Source organism: Pseudorasbora parva, chromosome 13, assembly GCF_024679245.1.
Source record: "Pseudorasbora parva isolate DD20220531a chromosome 13, ASM2467924v1, whole genome shotgun sequence".
Taxonomy (NCBI): domain Eukaryota; kingdom Metazoa; phylum Chordata; class Actinopteri; order Cypriniformes; family Gobionidae; genus Pseudorasbora; species Pseudorasbora parva.
Genome location: NC_090184.1, coordinates 45706529 through 45729948, shown reverse-complemented (window position 1 = coordinate 45729948; position 23420 = coordinate 45706529). Strand labels below are relative to the sequence as shown.

The 23420-nt window shown below is 37.5% G+C and overlaps 1 protein-coding gene across 1 annotated transcript in view; it reads right to left on the bottom strand.

Moving 5' to 3' along the window:
• Positions 1–22326, bottom strand: part of loxhd1b (lipoxygenase homology PLAT domains 1b) — a 95805-nt gene extending 73479 nt beyond the window's left edge. The window contains exons 1-8 of the mRNA XM_067414569.1: positions 21356–22326; positions 16968–17082; positions 15143–15223; positions 11401–11585; positions 10215–10313; positions 6828–6976; positions 3543–3666; positions 432–682 (exon numbers count right to left, since the gene is read on the bottom strand). Of these exons, the coding sequence (XP_067270670.1) occupies positions 432–682; positions 3543–3666; positions 6828–6976; positions 10215–10313; positions 11401–11585; positions 15143–15223; positions 16968–17082; positions 21356–21983 (1632 nt within the window). The 5' untranslated portion in view covers positions 21984–22326. The remainder of the gene's footprint in view (positions 1–431; positions 683–3542; positions 3667–6827; positions 6977–10214; positions 10314–11400; positions 11586–15142; positions 15224–16967; positions 17083–21355) is intronic.
• Between the last annotated feature and the right edge of the window lie 1094 nt (positions 22327–23420).

Below are 23420 nucleotides of genomic sequence, written 5' to 3'. Positions count from 1 at the left end.
ATTCATAATCCATCCATCCATCCATCATCCATCTATCATCCATCCATCCATAATCCATCCATCATCCATTCATCCATCATCCATCCATCAATCATCCATTCATTATCCATCCATCCATTCATCATCCATCCATCCATCCATCCATCCATCCATCCATCCATCATCCATTCATCATCCATCCATCCATCCATCCATTCATCCATCCATCCATCATCCATCCATTCATCCATCCATCCATCATCCATCCATCCATCATCCATCATCCATCCATCCATCATCCATCCATCATCCATCATCCATCATCCATCATCCGTCCATCCATCAATGTTCAACATCAGTGTGTGTTTGAGCATTGCTTTGCATGAAACTTGCATTAGTTTAGATTATATTCTATTATAAAAACATTGTCTTGTATAATAACAAAGCTTGACCTTGTCGCAGTACCAGCCGGCACTGACCCCTCCGTTATCATGACCGATGGTGACGCGGCTGAGAGGGCTGAGCAGCGCCGCGATCTCCACGTTAAAGATGTCGGTGAGGCCGCGCTCAAACTTCCCTCCCTCCAGGAAGACCTTCCCGCTGTTCTTCAGGCCTTTGGAGCCGTGCATGATCATGTGGATTTTAGAGTTGGTTCCAGCGCCTCTGATTTTCCCCGTCACCACCTGAACGTTATACACAATCCCTGCAAAAACACAGCAAGCGTCAAAAGAGTATTGTCTGCTCACCAAGGCTGCTTTTATTTGATCACATTTCATAATATTCATAATAATCCAAAATGTGTTGATGATCAGATCCTCATGTGAGAATGATTAGTGAAGGATCATGTGACACTGAAGACTGGAGTAATGATGATAAACTCAGCTTTGATCACTGGAATAAATCACACTTTACTATATATTCACACAGAGAACAGATGATCTACACTGGAGGAATATTACACTGCTTTACTGGAGTTATGAGCAGATTCATGAGCAGAAGAGACTTTAAAACATGAAAAACTCAAAACTAAGGCCTTTCCACCCAACCTTCTTAACACGATTATAAAGCCATACAAACTTCTTTTTGCATACATGTTTCAGTTGTTCCTATATTTTTACGTAAATTTAGAATAAAAATTATGAAATATTTCTAGCGTAAAAAAAAGAGTACTTGATCATTTACTTTAAATAAAATGTAATTACTGTTGCTGATGCTGAATGTTGAAGTGTGTGTGACTCACACATGATCAATGACAAGATATTGCTACAAATAAAGGTGGATTATGTCAACCCATTTAATGTTTCACAAGGTGTGTATGACAAGTGTTAGCAACAAATTGTTTTGCATTATTTGACATGAAATATGGTTTAACTTTGAGAAATATGGTACGGATATTATTATGTATACCATTTCTATGCCATATACCATATTTCATGTCAAATAATAAAAAACAGTTTGTCCACATATAGTTTTCAGCATATGTGTGTATATATTAGAGATGCAACAGTACAGTTAGTCCACGGTTCAATACATACCTCGGTTTTTAACCACGGTTTTTCAGTTCGGTTCGGTTAGTTTTTTTGCTATTCTATTCTTAGGTGACAGGGACAGAAAGAGGTTCAGGAGAAAATGTTTTTATTGCAATACTCTTTCTTGCTTTTACTTAAAAGACTTGAAAACCCTTACTTAAACTTAAAACTTAACCTAAAACACCCTTTCCCAGTGTATTGCCGATCTTAATTCGTGCTGCCGAGTCTGTAGCCATCTTTAAAAAACATCTTAAGACACATCTCTTCCAATTGCACCTGACCAATAAAGAATAGCACTTAACTATCCATTCATTTTTGTTTGTTTGTCCAAAAAAACTGTGTATTGTGCTAATTAATTGAGATTTCGTACGGCTCTTACAGGTTGTTGGCCTTGTTTGTTTCATTGCTTCTATTGCTCTCCCCTTTCTTGTAAGTCGCTTTGGATAAAAGCGTCTGCTAAATGATTAAATGTAAATGTATTGTATAATAAACAATAAATATATATAAAGATTTACAGTGGCTGCTCAGAGATGTACCGTTGCATTTAAGAATGAAATTGAATGAATAAATGTAGGCTTAAATTTATACTACATAGTCTTCAATAAACAACATTCATTAAAAGCTACTGTATTAAAGGTCTTTTTTTTTAATTAACACAATTTTAGAGGTGAACTGTCCCTTTAAGGACAAGTGGTTCACTATAGGCTGCTGCTGTCAATTGAAGACCTGCTCACATCTCATTTATAGACGCACGTGATTTTACATTCACTTTAGACATTACCGACTGTGTTAATATGTTAACCTTGTGTGTGTTTGACAGTATTAGCGCAGTAAGACTGTCCAGTAATGTGTGTGTTTGATAGATGTTTAGTGTGCGCGCTCAATGCAAAACAGTGCATGCATTGAACAGTCCGTGCCTTGCCGGTTAAACATTTGATTCGCGTGCACGGCAAGGCTTTAAAACGCGGCTAACACCGCATAACTTTAGTGCATATGATTGTATATTTGCTCATATCAGTGCGTAGACTCACAGGCGCTCTCAAACAGAGCCGAAATAAACAGAGGAATATTTGAAACGGAGGGAAATGGAAATAATTAATTAAATGCAAAACCGCAAAAAAAGCCGTGAATGCCATACCGAACGGTTCAATATTATATTGAGTATTGTGACATCCCTAGTATGTATATATATCCATATCCTTACTTTGAAATCAAACGTGTTTTTTTGTTACTTCGCTGCATCAATAGGAAGAGAATTATAATAATATACTGTAAAATTAGGTTCCAAGTATCGAATCAAAGGAACCACTGATCACCATAATGGTGATCATACAAAAACATCTGAGGAAAAATCAACATCAGTTTATAAAGTCGGCCTATGTGATGTGCTCTCAAATATTTCAGTTGCATTGACAATTCAACATTTAAGATGACTTCGGGAAATTAGTTTAAAAAAAATGTTTGACAAAATGGCACTCAAACCAATCAATTAATCTTAACTTGGGTATTCTGAGTAAAAAGGGCATAGTATGTGAATAGTGAGACGGATCTCACGAAAATGCGTATAAATAGTACGAGTTTGCAATCTCGTGGAATGTATACGCCAAAATGAGTTTTGGCGTGCGTATGGTACACGGTTTTTCACGTGCATATGATACGCACTTTATGGCGTATTATACATACGAACCCCCCACCCCACCACCCTAAACCTACCCAAAAGTGTATCATATGCACGCCATAAAGTGCGTATCATATGCACGTGAAAAACCCGTGTACCATACGCACGCCAAAACTCATTTTGGCGTATACATTCCACGAGATTGCAAACTCGTACTATTTATACGCATGACCATGAGATCGTGTTGAAATAGTAGATTACCAGATAGAAATATGCATATATTGCTTGAGTATTTTTTAGAGGATCGCTTTTAAAGGACAGTGAGGTGTAGTAAAACCTGTAGTATTTGATGCTGATGTTGGTTATTGGAGGTTGTATGAGGATATTTTGTAAATTCAATAAGCTGTATCGTTTACCCGTGGGTTGACTTCCTCCAACCAGAATATCTCTCTGTATCTTTCCATCATCTTCATCAATGGCAAACCAGCGGTTGACGGGAAACTCGTACACGGCTTTGTTTCCCAGATCATCCAGTATGACCTGAAATAAAAGCGCCATGAGCAGTGCGGGTTTCATTCCAGTGATATATGGTGTCTATGTGCATATCTATCCATCTATCCGCAGGCCGTGGCTCTCATCAGAAGGAAAGCCAATCCGTAGAGTAGTGTGGTGTTTCCTTTCAGCGTGGATAAGGTGACGAGGATGACCTCATCCTGAGAGATGCCATGTGAGGTGGAGCCAATGCAAATGATCAAATCCCTCTGCATCCGTTTGACAACACAGATCTCTCGATTTTAATCCATTGAAACAATATTGGGTAAGACTTTAGAATAATGGTCCGTTATTAATAACTATGCAGGAAGTAATGCAGGACTAATGCACAGCACTACATTAACACTAACTAATATAGAAACAAGCTCAACTAATCCGTAAGGAATAATGAATTCAGGACTAAGATAGAGCCTTATTAACCCTTTTATGGTGTTCGGGTCTGTTGGACCCGTTTTCATTTTTTATTAAAAGAAAAAGGATGCGATTAATTATTTTTTCAAACTGAGACTCATTGGCCTTGGCTCATTTTCTGTGAGGAATATATATCAGAACACATTTTCAATGACCACACACTGTACACCCCTCTACACATTTATATCACACACAGGATGTTCGGGTCCACTGGACCCGCGGCTCATATAAGTGTGGGAATTGTAGGTCCTGTGTACCTTTACTCTGTCCTCCTCCTGTCAGGGCCTGCTGTTAGTGTGTGTGTGTGATCATACATATGGTTTATGAGGACACAAATGTGTATAATGACATGGAAATTACAACGTTAACATGGTTTATGATGATATCTTTGTCCTCATAATAAAACATACTAAATGGTGTTATTGAAATTCAAAAAATGCCAAGTTTTCTGTGATGGGTAGGTTTATGGGTAGAGTTAGTGTATGGGGATAGATTATACAGTCTGTACATTAGAAAAACCAGTATGCCTATGGAGAGTAACCCTACACCACATATCCAAGTGTGTGTGTGCGTGCGAGAGAGAGATTGTGTGTAAGTGTGAGAGAGTGCAAGAGTGAGTTTGGTTTCTACCCATGGCATTCGCACACAAGGTAGCAATTCTTAAATGTGATCTAACAAAGGTAAAGAGAAAATATTAACCGTATATGCTGTTTATATTGCTTGTAATTGGGATGAAGTAAACATCTGAGTATTTTAACATACATTTTTTAATTATGTCGAATTAAAAACCCAAAAATGCAGCGGGTCCACCAGACCCACGGACACTGGCTGAGTAACACAAATATGAACACCACTCAAGGGTTACGTAATCAATAATTACTGACTGAGATTAGCCTCATTAACAACTAATAGACCAATTATCACAACATTACTGTGTAATTAATGTAATTAATCATATTTTTTACTCTGAATAAAGTCATAAAATGCATCACTAATTCCTTAAGTGTTATCTAGTCATTATGCAGGAGCTACTAGTGATCTGGACCATTATTTTAAAGTGGAAAATATGTTTTTTCACGGTAAAATAATGGTCCAGTAGTGCTTGAAGAGTGATTGGGTTCTTGAGTAATTAGTGATGCATTTTATGACTTCATTCAGAGTAACAAAGGACCATTTTTAAGAACTACTAGTGATCTAACAATGTTTTCCACTTTAAAATAATGCTCCAGATCACTAGAAGTTCCTGAATAAGGACTAGATAACGCTTAAGTCATTAGTGATGCATTTTATGACCACACTGAGAGTAAAAGAGACAATTTCTCACATCTCAGACATGCTAATGTTGTGATTAGTAATTCTTTAGTAACTCTTTATCATTTTTCCTAATTACCTATTAGTTATTAGTGACGGCAGTCTCATTCAGTAACTATTATTTACCTAATAAGGCACTATCTTAGTCACGAATTCAATATTACTTACTGATTAGTTCAGCTTGTTTCTATATTAGTTAATAGTAGCAGCTGAAGGGTTAATGTAGTGCTACGCATTAGTCCTGCATTACTTCCTGCAGAGTTATCTATTAATAATTATTCTAAAGTGTTACCCAATATTGATTCTTAAGAAACGGCAAATTCTGTCTTCAGGGTGCTAGAGCAAATTTATAACCCCAAAAAATCAAAAAGCACCTCTTTTTTGGGGGGTTTATTACAGCTCAGACAACATATACTTCAGAGTTTATGACTTTTATCAACATTGTGTATTTAGAGACGACTGTATGTTAGTACGGGAAGCTTTGGGTTGGCCAAATGCCTCCGCATCCCTCCGGATTTTAATCCATTGAAACAATATATTAATTCTTCAGAATCAATATGAAAGAGTGATTCAGGTCAGGTTTTTATTTTTGAAATACATTTTAGTCAATGACACTGCATGTTGATATAGTCACAGTTATTCTTTAAGGACGTTATGGAAAAAAAGGTAATGAACGAACAGTTTATGTCACTTTTTCTTTAACGTAATTAACACTAATATAGACAAAACGCTCCAATATTTGCTGCCATTCAGTGGAAACGGCCAATTCTGTCTGCAGGGTGCTAGAGCAAATTTATAACCAAAAAAAAAGCACCTCTTTATGGGGGTGTTTATTACAGCTCAGACAACACACACTTCAGTGTTTATGACTTTCAGCAGTGTTTTATGTCATTTCAAAGGGTTTCCTGTAAATTGTGTATTTAGAGTCCACTGTATGTAAGTATGGGAAGCTTTTCCTTTTCGGTCGGCCAAATCCAGGCGGAAATGGTCCCAGAGTAAAATAGAAAATTTCCTAGTGACTGATCACATCTACATTTTTTGGTTGGCCAAATTGATTTTATTAAAATTAAATTGCATCAAGTCACTAAAAAATTTCCATTGGAGACCTGATTTTTTTTTTTTTTACAGTGTACAGGTCAGACAACATAAACCACAGATAAAAGTGATAAACGTGAGTATATGTAACTTCAAAGGGTTTCTTGTAAAATTACACCAAAATTTTGTATTTAGAGACCACTGTATGTGTGTATGGGAAGGTGTTGGTCGGCCAAATCCAGGAGGAAATGGTACCAGAGCTTAAGATGTTAAATCAAAATATCAGTCTTTTAGTCTGCACGGTTTTTAGTCGATGCGTGAGCGCCTTGATATGACACAAAGTCTCAGCTTTTTATGATACTCTAAACAGGCAGTTTTCCCTGAGATTTCACCTTCTCCACAAACCATCCGGCCGAAGAGCCCTTGTTGTTGTGTCCGATGGTGATCTTCCTCACTCGGCCCAGGTTTGGAGCCTCTATGGTAAACTTGTCTTCCGTTCCCCTCTCGAAGTTGTTTTTATCATTGTCGAGTCTTCTCTCACCTTTGGGGAACATAAACATCAGATAATAATGTCACATGATATCTGGAGTTCATACGTGTGCTATCAGGTTCTGTGTCTCGCTGAGGACACGCTTAGTCTATAGCCACTTTAAACCGGCCTTCTCACACACAACAGTTAACGCTTTTATTCAGCAAGGACATCGAAGTGATCAAAAGTGACATTTATAATGCAAAGGATCATGTGACACTGAAGACTGGAGTAATGATGATGATGATGATGATGATGATCACAGGAATAAATGAGCAGAAGAGACTCTTATTTGTAGTTGCAAGAAAAGTTGTAAAGTTCTTTCAGTGTTATATTACTGGTTTACATACCTAGGGTTTCAGTAAATTAATCTGGATTTTACCTCATATATGGTCATATAGATATGCTCATTTCCTCAGATATTTGCATTGGCATTTATACACCGATCAGGCATAACATTATGACCTAATAATGCATTTGAATAAAATGCTGGGTTAAAAACAACTCAAGTTTGGTTGAAAATGGAGTAACCCAGCGGTTGGGTTAAATGTTTGCTTAAGACAACCCAATTGCTGGGTTAAAACAACATAACCGCTGGGTTAAAACAACACAATTGCTGGGTTAAAACAACTTAACCGCTGGGTTAAAACAACACAATTGCTGGGTTAAAACAACTTAACCACTGGGTTAAAACAGCACAATTGCTGGGTTAAAACAACTTAACCGCTGGGTTAAAACAACACAATTGCTGGGTTAAAACAACTTAACCACTGGGTTAAAACAACTTAACCGCTGGGTTAAAACAGCACAATTGCTGGGTTAAAACAACTTAACCGCTGGGTTAAAACAACACAATTGCTGGGTTAAAACAACTTAACCACTGGGTTAAAACAACACAATTGCTGGGTTAAAACAACTTAACCGCTGGGTTAAAACAACTTAACCGCTGGGTTAAAACAACACAATTGCTGGGTTAAAACAACTTAACCGCTGGGTTAAAACAACACAATTGCTGGGTTAAAACAACTTAACCGCTGGGTTAAAACAACTTAACCGCTGGGTTAAAACAACACAATTGCTGGGTTAAAACAACTTAACCGCTGGGTTAAAACAACACAATTGCTGGGTTAAAACAACACAATTGCTGGGTTAAAACAACTTAACCGCTGGGTTAAAACAACACAATTGCTGGGTTAAAACAACACAATTGCTGGGTTAAAACAACTTAACCGCTGGGTTAAAACAACACAATTGCTGGGTTAAAACAACTTAACCGCTGGGTTAAAACAACACAATTGCTGGGTTAAAACAACTTAACCGCTGGGTTAAAACAACACAATTGCTGGATTAAAACAACACAATTGCTGGGTTAAAACAACTTAACCGCTGGGTTAAAACAACACAATTGCTGGGTTAAAACAACTTAACCACTGGGTTAAAACAACTTAACCACTGGGTTAAAACAACACAATTGCTGGGTTAAAACAACACAATTGCTGGGTTTAAACAAATTAACCGCTGGGTTAAAACAACACAATTGCTGGGTTAAAACAACTTAACCGCTGGGTTAAAACAACACAATTGCTGGGTTAAAACAACTTAACTGCTGGGTTAAAACAACTTAACCGCTGGGTTAAAACAACACAATTGCTGGGTTAAAACAACACAATTGCTGGGTTAAAACAACACAATTGCTGGGTTAAAACAACACAATTGCTAGGTTAAAACAACACAATTGCTGGGTTAAAACAACACAATTGCTGGGTTAAAACAACTTAACCGCTGGGTTAAAACAACTTAACCGCTGGGTTAAAACAACTTAACCGCTGGGTTAAAACAACTTAACCGCTGGGTTAAAACAACACAATTGCTGGGTTAAAACAACTTAACCGCTGGGTTAAAACAACACAATTGCTGGGTTAAAACAACACAATTGCTGGGTTAAAACAACACAATTGCTGGGTTAAAACAACTTAACCGCTGGGTTAAAACAACACAATTGCTGGGTTAAAACAACTTAACCACTGGGTTAAAACAACTTAACCACTGGGTTAAAACAACACAATTGCTGGGTTAAAACAACACAATTGCTGGGTTTAAACAAATTAACCGCTGGGTTAAAACAACACAATTGCTGGGTTAAAACAACTTAACCGCTGGGTTAAAACAACACAATTGCTGGGTTAAAACAACTTAACTGCTGGGTTAAAACAACTTAACCGCTGGGTTAAAACAACACAATTGCTGGGTTAAAACAACACAATTGCTGGGTTAAAACAACACAATTGCTGGGTTAAAACAACACAATTGCTGGGTTAAAACAACACAATTGCTAGGTTAAAACAACACAATTGCTGGGTTAAAACAACACAATTGCTGGGTTAAAACAACTTAACCGCTGGGTTAAAACAACTTAACCGCTGGGTTAAAACAACTTAACCGCTGGGTTAAAACAACTTAACCGCTGGGTTAAAACAACACAATTGCTGGGTTAAAACAACTTAACCGCTGGGTTAAAACAACACAATTGCTGGGTTAAAACAACACAATTGCTGGGTTAAAACAACACAATTGCTGGGTTAAAACAACTTAACTGCTGGGTTAAAACAACTTAACCGCTGGGTTAAAACAACTTAACCGCTGGGTTAAAACAACACAATTGCTGGGTTAAAACAACTTAACCGCTGGGTTAAAACAACACAATTGCTGGGTTAAAACAACACAATTGCTGGGTTAAAACAACACAATTGCTGGGTTAAAACAACTTAACTGCTGGGTTAAAACAACTTAACTGCTGGGTTAAAACAACTTAACCGCTGGGTTAAAACAACTTAACCGCTGGGTTAAAACAACTTATAAAACAACACAATTGCTGGGTTAGTCCATTTTCAACCCAACTTAAGTTGTTTTTAACCCAGCATTTTTTAGATGTTTTTAATGTTATGCCTGATCGGTGTATATTCACATAATTTTTGATATACACATTGTCTTGTCACTGTGTATATTTTGCTGTATATAATGTTGCATTTATTTTTTTGTGTATTTTTTTTGTCATTCACTCTTCTGTATAACTGACCAGTCTACCTTATTTATTTATGAATTCAATTCAAGATTGCTTTATTGGAATGAATGTAAAAATACAATATTGCCAAAGCAAATAACATAAATAATAATACATTTGAATATAAATAATAATAATTGATGGTAATAATAAAGAAAATTGAAGAAAATATTATAACTTAAATATTACCTGTATCTCCATTTTCCCCAAAAATATTGACGAAAACATCCGCATCCGTCCCGCTGCCCTTCACATCAGGCGTGAACACACTCAAAACATATTTATTATCTGCAAAAAAAGCACAATAAATCATGAAATTCACTGAAGTTGATATGACCCAAGGAATCAGAGGCGTTATAAAAGAGTCAACTCAAGTCGGTTCAATGTAATTTAAGTTCAAATTACTTAAACATACAAGTTGATTGTACTTATAAATTTAAGGCAGCAACTATTTTTAGATAGCTTGGATGTAACTCGATATACGACAGAATAGAGAATAAAAGAGCAGTGCAACATCAAATTCATTGCGATTTTAAACTACGGATCAGACACCCAACAATATTTGAGTTCGGGCAGTTCGGTCTGGACTCGTTCCATGGAGGAGTAATTATGCCAGAACAGAAACTGACCAATGAGATCATCAGGGCGGGCTTTAGCCGATGACGGACAGATGATCAACAGAAACTGACCAATGAGATCATCAGGGCGGGCTTTAGCCGATGACGGACACATGATCAACAGAAACTAACCAATGAGATCATCAGGGCGGGCTTTAGCCGATGATGGACAGATGATCAACAGAAACTGACCAATGAGATCATCAGGACGGGCTTTAGCCGATGATGGACAGATGATCAACAGTAACTGACCAATGAGATCATCAGGGCGGGCTTTAGCCGATGAAGGACAGATGATCAACAGAAACTAACCAATGAGATCATCAGGGCGGGCTTTAGCCGATGATGGACAGATGATCAACAGAAACTGACCAATGAGATCATCAGGACGGGCTTTAGCCGATGATGGACAGATGATCAACAGTAACTGACCAATGAGATCATCAGGGCGGGCCTATACATTGAGGTAAATGTATCTTCAACCCGCGGACATAGAAGACAACCGGCGGGAAAACCGCAGACTTGGCAACACAGTGCAGTTGAGCTCTGTTGACATTTGACAACTAACGTTAAGCGTCGCTCCGCTGCTCTGATTGGTTGTCTGTCTGTCCAATCGAGGTCTTTTCTGGTTGGGTTTAAACATGCCCCATAATCACAGCCCAATGAGCATCAGACTCATATTCTGACTAGAGCTGAGTATGACCACGGCAGGCTAATTTTTACAGTGACATTTCATAAATTGTGATATCATGTCTCACATTTGGGCATGTCCATGGGGTCCAGACTGCCCAGCAGGTCTCGCACAAACAGGCCGTCGCCCTCGGTCCGGCTCAGCCAGTTGTTGCAGGCGAAGTAGAAGCGCAAATGTGGCCTATTCATGTCTGTGACCACGACCCGGTCCAGAAACCAGCTGGCGTTCAGACCCGTGTTATCATGTTCAATCCTGACAAACAGAACCAGAACGGACACACACACACACACACACACACACACACACACACACACACACCTCCGATCAATCAACACCACACTACTAGAAAAAACACTGGACATCATTTCCAGTACAAATAAATCAAGATACTTTTACTGGAGATGAGTAAAATGACTGAAGATATTAAATCAACAAGAACAAAGTCAGGAAAATAAACTCAATTCAAAGGGAAAATAGGATTTCAAAAAAAGTTCAGACATAATATCTTCCATGACTTTGCTTCTTTAATAATTGTTATTTTAGAAGATAATTTTGCGACTTTTAATCTCACTATTGTGAGTTTACATCAATAAAGTCAGAATTATGAGATATAAAGTCAGAATTATGAGATATAAAGTCAGAATTACGAGATATAAAGTCAGAATTACAAGATATAAAGTCAGAATTACGAGATATAAAGTCAGAATTACGAGATATAAAGTCAGAATTACGAGATATAAAGTCAGAATTACAAGATATAAAGTCAGAATTACAAAATATAAAGTCAGAATTACAAGATATAAAGTCAGAATTACAAGATATAAAGTCAGAATTACGAGATATAAAGTCAGAATTACAAGATATAAAGTCAGAATTACGAGACATAAAGTCAGAATTACAAGATATAAAGTCAGAATTACGAGATATAAAGTCAGAATTACAAGATAAAAAGTCAGAATTGCAAGATATAAAGTCAGAATTACAAGATATAAAGTCAGAATTACGAGATATAAAGTCAGAATTACGAGATATAAAGTCAGAATTACAAGATAAAAAGTCAGAATTGCAAGATATAAAGTCAGAATTACAAGATATAAAGTCAGAATTACGAGATATAAAGTCAGAATTACGAGATATAAAGTCAGAATTACAAGATATGAAGTCAGAATTACAAGATATAAAGTCAGAATTACTAGATATAAAGTCAGAATTACAAGATATGAAGTCAGAATTACAAGATATAAAGTCAGAATTACTAGATATAAGTCAGAATTCGAGATATATGTCAGAATTACAAGATATAAAGTCAGAATTACGAGATATAAAGTCAGAATTGTGAGATATAAAGTCAGAATTACGAGATATAAAGTCAGAATTACAAAATATAAAGTCAGAATTACAAGATATAAAGTCATAATTACAAGATATAAAGTCAGAATTACAAAATATAAAGTCAGAGTTACGAGATATAAAGTCAGAATTACAAAATATAAAGTCAGAATTACAAAATATAAAGTCAGAATTACAAAATATAAAGTCAGAATTACGAGATAAAAAGTCAGAATTACGAGATATAAAGTCAGAATTACAAGATATAAAGTCAGAATTACAAGATATAAAGTCAGAATTACAAGAAATAAAGTCAGAATTACGAGATATAAAGTCAGAATTACAAGATAAAAAGTCAGAATTACAAAATATAAAGTCAGAATTACAAGATATAAAGTCAGAATTACAAGATATAAAGTCAGAATTGTGAGATATAAAGTCAGAATTACGAGATATAAAGTCAGAATTACGAGATATAAAGTCAGAATTACAAGATATAAAGTCATAATTACAAAATATAAAGTCAGAATTACGAGATATAAAGTCAGAATTACGAGATATAAAGTCAGAATTACGAGATATAAAGTCAGAATTACGAGATATAAAGTCAGAATTACGAGATATAAAGTCAGAATTACGAGATATAAAGTCAGAATTACGAGATAAAAAGTCAGAATTACGAGATATAAAGTCAGAATTACGAGATATAAAGTCAGAATTACAAGATATAAAGTCAGAATTACGAGATATAAAGTCAGAATTACGAGATATAAAGTCAGAATTACAAGATATAAAGTCAGAATTACAAGAAATAAAGTCAGAATTACAAGAAATAAAGTCAGAATTACGAGATATAAAGTCAGAATTACGAAATATAAAGTCAGAATTACGAGATATAAAGTCAGAATTACGAGATATAAAGTCAGAATTACGAGATATAAAGTCAGAATTACGAGATATAAAGTCAGAATTACGAGATAAAAAGTCAGAATTACAAGATATAAAGTCAGAATTACAAGAAATAAAGTCAGAATTACGAGATAAAAAGTCAGAATTACGAGATATAAAGTCAGAATTACAAGAAATAAAGTCAGAATTACAAGATATAAAGTCAGAATTACAAGATATAAAGTCAGAATTACAAAATATAAAGTCAGAATTACAAAATATAAAGTCAGAATTACAAGATATAAAGTCAGAATTACGAGATATAAAGTCAGAATTACGAGATAAAAAGTCAGAATTACAAGATATAAAGTCAGAATTACAAAATATAAAGTCAGAATTACAAGATATAAAGTCAGAATTACAAGATATAAAGTCAGAATTACGAGATATAAAGTCAGAATTACAAGATAAAAAGTCAGAATTACAAGATATAAAGTCAGAATTACGAGATATAAAGTCAGAATTACGAGATATAAAGTCAGAATTACGAGATATAAAGTCAGAATTACAAGATAAAAAGTCAGAATTGCAAGATATAAAGTCAGAATTACAAGATATAAAGTCAGAATTACGAGATATAAAGTCAGAATTACGAGATATAAAGTCAGAATTACAAGATATGAAGTCAGAATTACAAGATATAAAGTCAGAATTACAAGATATAAAGTCAGAATTACTAGATATAAGTCAGAATTCGAGATATATGTCAGAATTACAAGATATAAAGTCAGAATTACGAGATATAAAGTCAGAATTACGAGATATAAAGTCAGAATTACAAAATATAAAGTCAGAATTACAAGATATAAAGTCATAATTACAAGATATAAAGTCAGAATTACAAAATATAAAGTCAGAGTTACGAGATATAAAGTCAGAATTACAAAATATAAAGTCAGAATTACAAAATATAAAGTCAGAATTACGAGATAAAAAGTCAGAATTACGAGATATAAAGTCAGAATTACAAGATATAAAGTCAGAATTACGAGATATAAAGTCAGAATTACGAGATATAAAGTCAGAATTACGAGATATAAAGTCAGAATTACAAGATAAAAAGTCAGAATTACGAGATATAAAGTCAGAATTACGAGATATAAAGTCAGAATTACAAGATAAAAAGTCAGAATTACAAGATATAAAGTCATAATTACAAGATATAAAGTCAGAATTACGAGATATAAAGTCAGAATTACGAGATATAAAGTCAGAATTACGAGATATAAAGTCAGAATTACAAGAAATAAAGTCAGAATTACGAGATATAAAGTCAGAATTACAAGATATAAAGTCAGAAATGGCAGATATAAAGTTCAAATTGCAAGTTATAAAGTAGCAATTCCCTTTATTATTTTTTATCCTGTGGCAGAAAGCTTACATACTTTCGACTAGTTGCATACATATTTGTTCAAAAATGCATTATTGTATTTCATTTACTTTTGTTATTAACATGATTTGATTATGAGTTATTTCCAATAACAAATAAAGTTATTCCTGACCTCGAATTACAGTAAAACTCATCAACTCACCTAACTTTCTTCAAAGGGCCGACATTGTGTGTTTTTATCCGGAAGACGTCAGTTTTGTTTTTTTCAAAAGCAGTTCGATTCCTGTAATAAATATCAATGCAAACAATAACGAACATCTTCTCATTTCTTGAGAAAAATTCAAACCCCGATTCACAATATTCAGGCCAAAATAAGGTGTTAATATGAAACCATAATAATGATTTATGATACAATAGTGTAAATGTAAATAACTGAAAAGAACTGATCATATCCCTCATAAGCTCAACCCTGCAGATTAAAAGCACAATGGCCGTGAATGCACATGAACATCACCAATGCTTCATCGTTTATGTAAATGTCCTTAGTAAACTTTAAAAGAGTCATGATACATTTCAGAAAATACATGATATCTAGCACCCAATATATCATGTATTTGCTGATGGAACATCTTGTAAACACACATATTCTGCAAATGAGCTTTGGATAATTATGTATTTCATGAGACAAACTGCAAAAAATGTTAGTTTTGATTAGTAGTTTTGTCTTGTTTTCTAAACATTCTTAACTAAGATATTACGACTGAGAAATTAATAAAAATGAAGTGAGTCTGTGCTTAAAACGAACAAATATCAGCCAGTGGAGTCAGATATTTGCTCTTTTTAAACCTTTTGATCCTTGTGCTTCGATCAAAAACGATTATTTCAATGAAATTAACATACTATTTATTAATTTGATAATGTTTTTATATTATATATTTAGTGTTTTTAAGGAATTCTATGGTAATAAATTATATTTATGCATTAGTTATACTGAATAGTCATGAATCTTGAAAGCTTAGTCTCTTTTTAAAGAAGATACTCAGCACATTATTGCTGAAGTGAAAAAAAAAAGAACGTTTTTATTTTAAAAAAGTGAAGAATTATAGAAGTTTACGTTTATTTGTTATGAAAAATGCACCAAAATACTATTTTCAATTTTTAGATGAAATATTTTCTATTGTACTTTAAACTGTAAGAAAACTAAAGCATACATCTAAACAAATTGTGTACCAAATTTGAGGTTGATTTCTCAAAAAATGAGCTTTCAGTCATTTTTGACTGTTTTTAGGACCATTTGACCTTTTTTTAAAGGTTTTTTTGGTGAGCGTGTTCATATAGTGAAAGCCAAAACCTTTACCAAGTCTCGTACCATTCTGATGAAAAAAAAAAAAAAATATTTAAAAAACTAAACATAGAATCTTTGGGTCAGAAATGACTGAAAAGCACCACATTTTGAAGCATTGTTCAGAAAACAAAACGTAATGCTTCTCAAGTAAATGCATCCTGATTTGATTACAGAAGATATTTGTACTGTAAAACAAGACAAAAATACAGAGTAAGAACATATTTGCAGTGTGAGTCAAGCTAGATTATAGAAATATCATTTTGAATGATGTGTGTCCGGAAACAGAATAGTAAAGTGCTGCTGTGTGCGTCTCTACAGCACAATGCTATACATTTCCACAGTCTGATCCACACGAGTCCATCATAGTGATGTACAGCACATGCATATTGTAGCCCTTCATTATGAGGAGCAATACACCTGAGCCCTTCTGAGTGGGAAATATTGGTCCTTGATGAATGGTTCTAGAATATCATGTGCACAAGTTCACAACAGCAGCGACTCAAATACCTCTTCTCTGTGCTGTGGATTCAGGGAAAGACAGAGTGATGGGGTTACATTTCATCAGCAAATGAATCGCCTTTAAATACAACAGTAAACAACGAGACTGCGGCTCCCAGGCCTTTCATTTATTATTAACAGAGATGATTATGAATCAAGTTTCAGGTCAGTAACATGGACTCACTTGCTGGCCAGGTGTAGTTTGGGAGTGATGCCGTAGTCACCGAAAAGCGTGATGAAGACATTAGCGTCTGTGCCAGCGCCATTGACGTCTCCGGTGATGGTCACAACCTCATACACTGTCATATAATTAAACACAGAACGGATGAGCGAGAGATCCAGTGCATTATTAATGACGTTGACATTCACACTCCATTGAATAACAGTACGAAACGCCCTGATGAACAATGACTAAGCTCATGATCATCTCAGGTCAACATATTAAAACTAGAGGGAAAACACGACAAATCATAAAGACACGATACAGTCAAGTCACGATATTACCCATATCAAAATCAGAATATAGATCACAGCAATATAAGGTGACTGGAAACACGTGGTCAAAATATACAGTCTTGTTCAAAATAATAGCAGTACAATGTGACTAACCAGAATAATCAAGGTTTTTAGTATATTTTTTATTGCTACGTGGCAAACAAGTTACCAGTAGGTTCAGTAGATTCTCAGAAAACAAATGAGACCCAGCATTCATGATATGCACGCTCTTAAGGCTGTGCAATTGGGCAATTAGTTGAATTAGTTGAAAGGGGTGTGTTCAAAAAAATAGCAGTGTGGCATTCAATCACTGAGGTCATCAATTTTGTGAAGAAACAGGTGTGAATCAGGTGGCCCCTATTTAAGGATGAAGCCAACACTTGTTGAACATGCATTTGAAAGCTGAGGAAAATGGGTCGTTCAAGACATTGTTCAGAAGAACAGTGTACTTTGATTAAAAAGTTGATTAGAGAGGGGAAAACCTATAAAGAGGTGCAAAAAATGATAGGCTGTTCAGCTAAAATGATCTCCAATGCCTTAAAATGGAGAGCAAAACCAGAGAGACGTGGAAGAAAACGGAAGACAACCATCAAAATGGATAGAAGAATAACCAGAATGGCAAAGGCTCAGCCAATGATCACCTTCAGGATGATCAAAGACAGTCTGGAGTTACCTGTAAGTACTGTGACAGTTAGAAGACGTCTGTGTGAAGCTAATCTATTTTCAAGAATCCCCCGCAAAGTCCCTCTGTTAAAAAAAAGGCATGTGCAGAAGAGGTTACAATTTGCCAAAGAACACATCAACTGGCCTAAAGAGAAATGGAGGAACATTTTGTGGACTGATGAGAGTAAAATTGTTCTTTTTGGGTCCAAGGGCCACAGGCAGTTTGTGAGACGACCCCCAAACTCTGAATTCAAGCTACAGTACACAGTGAAGACAGTGAAGCATGGAGGTGCAAGCATCATGATATGGGCATGTTTCTCCTACTATGGTGTTGGGCCTATTTATCGCATACCAGGGATCATGGATCAGTTTGCATATGTTAAAATACTTGAAGAGGTCATGTTGCCCTATGCTGAAGAGGACATGCCCTTGAAATGGTTGTTTCAACAAGACAATGACCCAAAACACACTAGTAAACGGGCAAAGTCTTGGTTCCAAACCAACAAAATTAATGTTATGGAGTGGCCAGCCCAATCTCCAGACCTTAATCCAATTGAGAACTTGTGGGGTGATATCAAAAATGCTGTTTCTGAAGCAAAACCAAGAAATGTGAATGAATTGTGGAATGTTGTTAAAGAATCATGGAGTGGAATAACAGCTGAGAGGTGCCACAGGTTGGTTGACTCCATGCCACACAGATGTCAAGCAGTTTTAAAAAACTGTGGTCATACAACTAAATATTAGTTTAGTGATTCACAGGATTGCTAAATCCCAGAAAAAAAATGTTTGTACAAAATAGTTTTGAGTTTGTACAGTCAAAGGTAGACACTGCTATTTTTTTGAACACACCCCTTTCAACTAATTGCCCAATTGCACAGCCTTAAGAGCGTGCATATCATGAATGCTGGGTCTTGTTTGTTTTCTGAGAATCTACTGAACCTACTGGTAACTTGTTTGCCACGTAGCAATAAAAAATATACTAAAAACCTTGATTATTCTGGTTAGTCACATTGTACTGCTATTATTTTGAACAAGACTGTAACTGAAATCTCTTGGTTATGTGAACATTAAGGAAACATTCTATTGTATCATTCTTCAAACGTTAATAGAAAGTTACTTTTGAATATTCTCTAAAAGTTCTGAAACAAGTTAACTTAGCTAAGCTAATTTATACTGGTCTCAAATTTTCTCACGGAGCAGCTACGGAAGAATAAAAAGAGCGACAACAGTGAAGGATGAGAGAGGACCAGGCCTGGACTTTAACGTTGTGTTTTGTTTATGTTTTATTATGTGTGTGGCAGTTCAGAGAACGCTCGAGAGTAACGCTCGGAGGACGCTCGAGAGTAACGCTCGGAGGACGCTCGAGAGTAACGCTCGGAGGACGCTCGAGAGTAACGCTCGGAGGACGCTCGAGAGTAACGCTCGGAGGACGCTCTAGAGTAACGCTCGGAGGACGCTCTAGAGTAACGCTCGGAGGACGCTCTAGAGTAACGCTCGGAGGACGCTCTAGAGTAACGCTCGGAGGACGCTCTAGAGTAACGCTCGGAGGACGCTCTAGAGTAACGCTCGGAGGACGCTCTAGAGTAACGCTCGGAGGACGCTCTAGAGTAACGCTCGGAGGACGCTCTAGAGTAACGCTCGGAGGACGCTCTAGAGTAACGCTCGGAGGACGCTCTAGAGTAACGCTCGGAGGACGCTCTAGAGTAACGCTCGGAGGACGCTCTAGAGTAACGCTCGGAGGACGCTCTAGAGTAACGCTCGGAGGACGCTCTAGAGTAACGCTCGGAGGACGCTCTAGAGTAACGCTCGGAGGACGCTCTAGAGTAACGCTCGGAGGACCCTCTAGAGTAACGCTCGGAGAACACTAGACTAACGCTCGGAGAACACTCTAGACTAACGCTCGGAGAACACGCTAGACTAACGCTCAGAGAACACGCTAGACTAACGCTCAGAGAACACGCTAGACTAACGCTCAGAGAACACGCTAGACTAACGCTCAGAGAACACTCTAGAGTAACGCTCAGAGAACACTCTAGAGTAACGCTCAGAGAACACTCTAGAGTAACGCTCAGAGAACACTCTAGAGTAACGCTCAGAGAACACTCTAGAGTAACGCTCAGAGAACACTCTAGAGTAACGCTCAGAGAACACTCTAGAGTAACGCTCAGAGAACACTCTAGAGTAACACTCAGAGAACACTCTAGAGTAACGCTCAGAGAACACTCTAGAGTAACGCTCAGAGAACGCTCTAGAGTAACGCTCAGAGAACGCTCTAGAGTAACGCTCAGAGAACGCTCTAGAGTAACGCTCAGAGAACGCTCTAGAGTAACGCTCAGAGAACGCTCTAGACTAACGCTCAGAGAACGCTCTAGAGTAACGCTCAGAGAACGCTCTAGAGTAACGCTCAGAGAACGCTCTAGAGTAACGCTCAGAGAACGCTCTAGAGTAACGCTCAGAGAACGCTCTAGAGTAACGCTCAGAGAACGCTCTAGAGTAACGCTCAGAGAACGCTCTAGAGTAACGCTCAGAGAACGCTCTAGAGTAACGCTCAGAGAACGCTCTAGAGTAACGCTCAGAGAACGCTCTAGAGTAACGCTCAGAGAACGCTCTAGAGTAACGCTCAGAGAACGCTCTAGAGTAACGCTCAGAGAACGCTCTAGAGTAACGCTCAGAGAACGCTCTAGAGTAACGCTCAGAGAACGCTCTAGATTAACGCTCAGAGAACACTAGAGTAACGCTCAGAGAACACTAGAGTAACGCTCAGAGAACACTCTAGAGTAACGCTCACAGAACACTCTAGAGTAACGCTCACAGAACACTCAAGAGTAACGCTCACAGAACACTCAAGAGTAACGCTCAGAGAACACTCTAGAGTAACGCTCAGAGAACACTCAAGAGTAACGCTCAGAGAACACTAGAGTAACGCTCAGAGAACACTAGAGTAACGCTCAGAGAACACTCTAGACTAACGCTCAGAGAACACTCTAGAGTAACGCTCAGAGAACACTCTAGAGTAACGCTCAGAGAACGCTCTAGAGTAACGCTCAGAGAACGCTCTAGAGTAACGCTCAGAGAACGCTCTAGAGTAACGCTCAGAGAACGCTCTAGAGTAACGCTCAGAGAACGCTCTAGAGTAACGCTCAGAGAACACTCTAGAGTAACGCTCAGAGAACACTCTAGACTAACGCTCAGAAAACTCAAAATTAATGTTTTCACAATGTTTGAAGAATGGAATATTAACTTATAATCAGGAAAATTTTTTTTTGATGTGTTACATTCTGAGAACACTCAGTAATACTGTTTTTTTTTACCTTAATAGGAAAGTTAGAAGTTATTTTTAGTCTGTCTACAGTGACAGCACATTCTCTTAGAGCAGAACACACATCGGTTCATTATGTTGTTTAGGCATCTTACCTTTTTTCTTGTGGTACTCGTCCTCATAGTTCTCCACTTTTTCAGGTTCATAGTTCCTCAGCTCGTTCTCGTAGATCTCCACATAATCAACATTTTTGGATTTCTTTTTCTTGCCCTTTCCTTTTTTGCCCTCGTCATCACTGTCAGTGCTTCCCTTCTTGGACTTCTTCTTTTTCTTCTTCTGGGAGTCGTCATTTTCCTCCTCTTGCTCCGTTTCATCTTTCTTCTTTTTCTTGCCTCCCTCGTCTTTGGACTTCTTGTCTTTGGATCCCATGATGCTCTTCTTCCTGCCTTTGCTCACTTGGACGACATCCGGAAGGTTCTTGTATTTGTTCTTCGATTCATGCTCATCTTCACCGTCCTCGCTGCTGCTCTTCACCTCCTCATCCTCCTGTTTCTTCTTCTTTTTCTTCTTCTTCTTTTCCGGCCCTCTGCGGCTCTTCCTCACCTCGGATGCATCGCTGACCGACTCGGTGTCCTCTGCGTGTTTCTGTTTCTTCTTTGTGGCACAATCTGGACCGCTGATCTTACCTTTCCTTCTCGACTTTGATTTCTTCTCCGCTCCGTCATCGTCCTCCTCTTCTTCGGTTTCCTGTGCCTGTCGTGTTTTTTTCTCCTTCGAGGGCATCTTTAATTTATTTACTACAGTGTAACTTTAACTGTTGACTGTGAGTGTCCAGGTGAAAGACGACGAGGCTGACCTGTGATGCTCGCCGGACGGGCCAGGAAGAGACGGGCCACGCGCAGGTGAGTGTGTAGAGAGTGTCTGAATGAGTGAGTGTGTGTGTGTGTGTGAGAGAGCATGCAGGTGAATAGCTGGAGCTGCGGGATTCCCTTTCTCTAATGACAGCCGGCCTCATTAAACATGACACACGGCATCATCATCATGTGACTGAAGGAGAGATCTCACACACACACACACACACACACAGTCACTCACACATTCAGTCACTCATACACACACACATACAGTCACTCACACACACATACAGTCACTCACACACACACACACACAGTCACTCACACACACACACACACACACACACACAGTCACACACACACATTCACACACACACTCACACAGTCACTAACTTTCTCTCTCTCTCTCACACACACACACATTTAGTCACTCACTCTCTCTCTCTCTCTCTCTCTCTCACACAGACACACACACACACACAGACACACACACACACAGTCACTCACACACACAGTCACTCTCACACACACACAGTCACAGTCACTCACACATTCAGTCACTCACACACACAGTCACTCACACACACACACAGTCACAGTCGCTCACACATTCAGTCACACACTCAGTCACTCACACATTCAGTCACTGAAACACACACACAGTCACTCACACACATTCATTAACTCACAGTTACACACAGTCACACACACACACACACACACACACACACACACACACACACACACACACTCAGTCACTCACAGACAGACACACACACACACACACACAGACACACACACACACACACACACACAGACACACACACACACACCTCGTGTTTTAATGACTTAATTCCTTCTAGCAATGCTTGTTTGTGTCCAGATGATGGAGACACACGTGCAGGTAAAGACTGGCACAGCTCAAGATGGTTTCCTTACACTCTCATATTTCCCAATCTGTTCATGTGAAGCCTGAAATCTTTGGCTTTGGTGATCTGGTACAGGAGTGTGTGTACATATGAAGGACAAGAACATCAAATAAATCATACACAACAGCATCTTCAGCTGATGGGAACATTATTTTCCATTGACACTCATGATTATTTACAACATTAATCCATCAGGATCATAACACAAACAGAGCTGATGATGAAGAGACTTTAAAAACAAACACGGAGCATCGGGATCAGGATCAGGACTTCAGCAGGAAACAGTAAAATAACATTTTAAGCATTTGTTCTTGTATCTCTTTGGATGGGGAAACATCAAATTATCCAAAAACGAAATGTCATATTTAAAGTCACCAATGAATTCTGACAGCAAACGTCTGATTCATTTTGTTTCTGAATCATGACTAAATGAATGC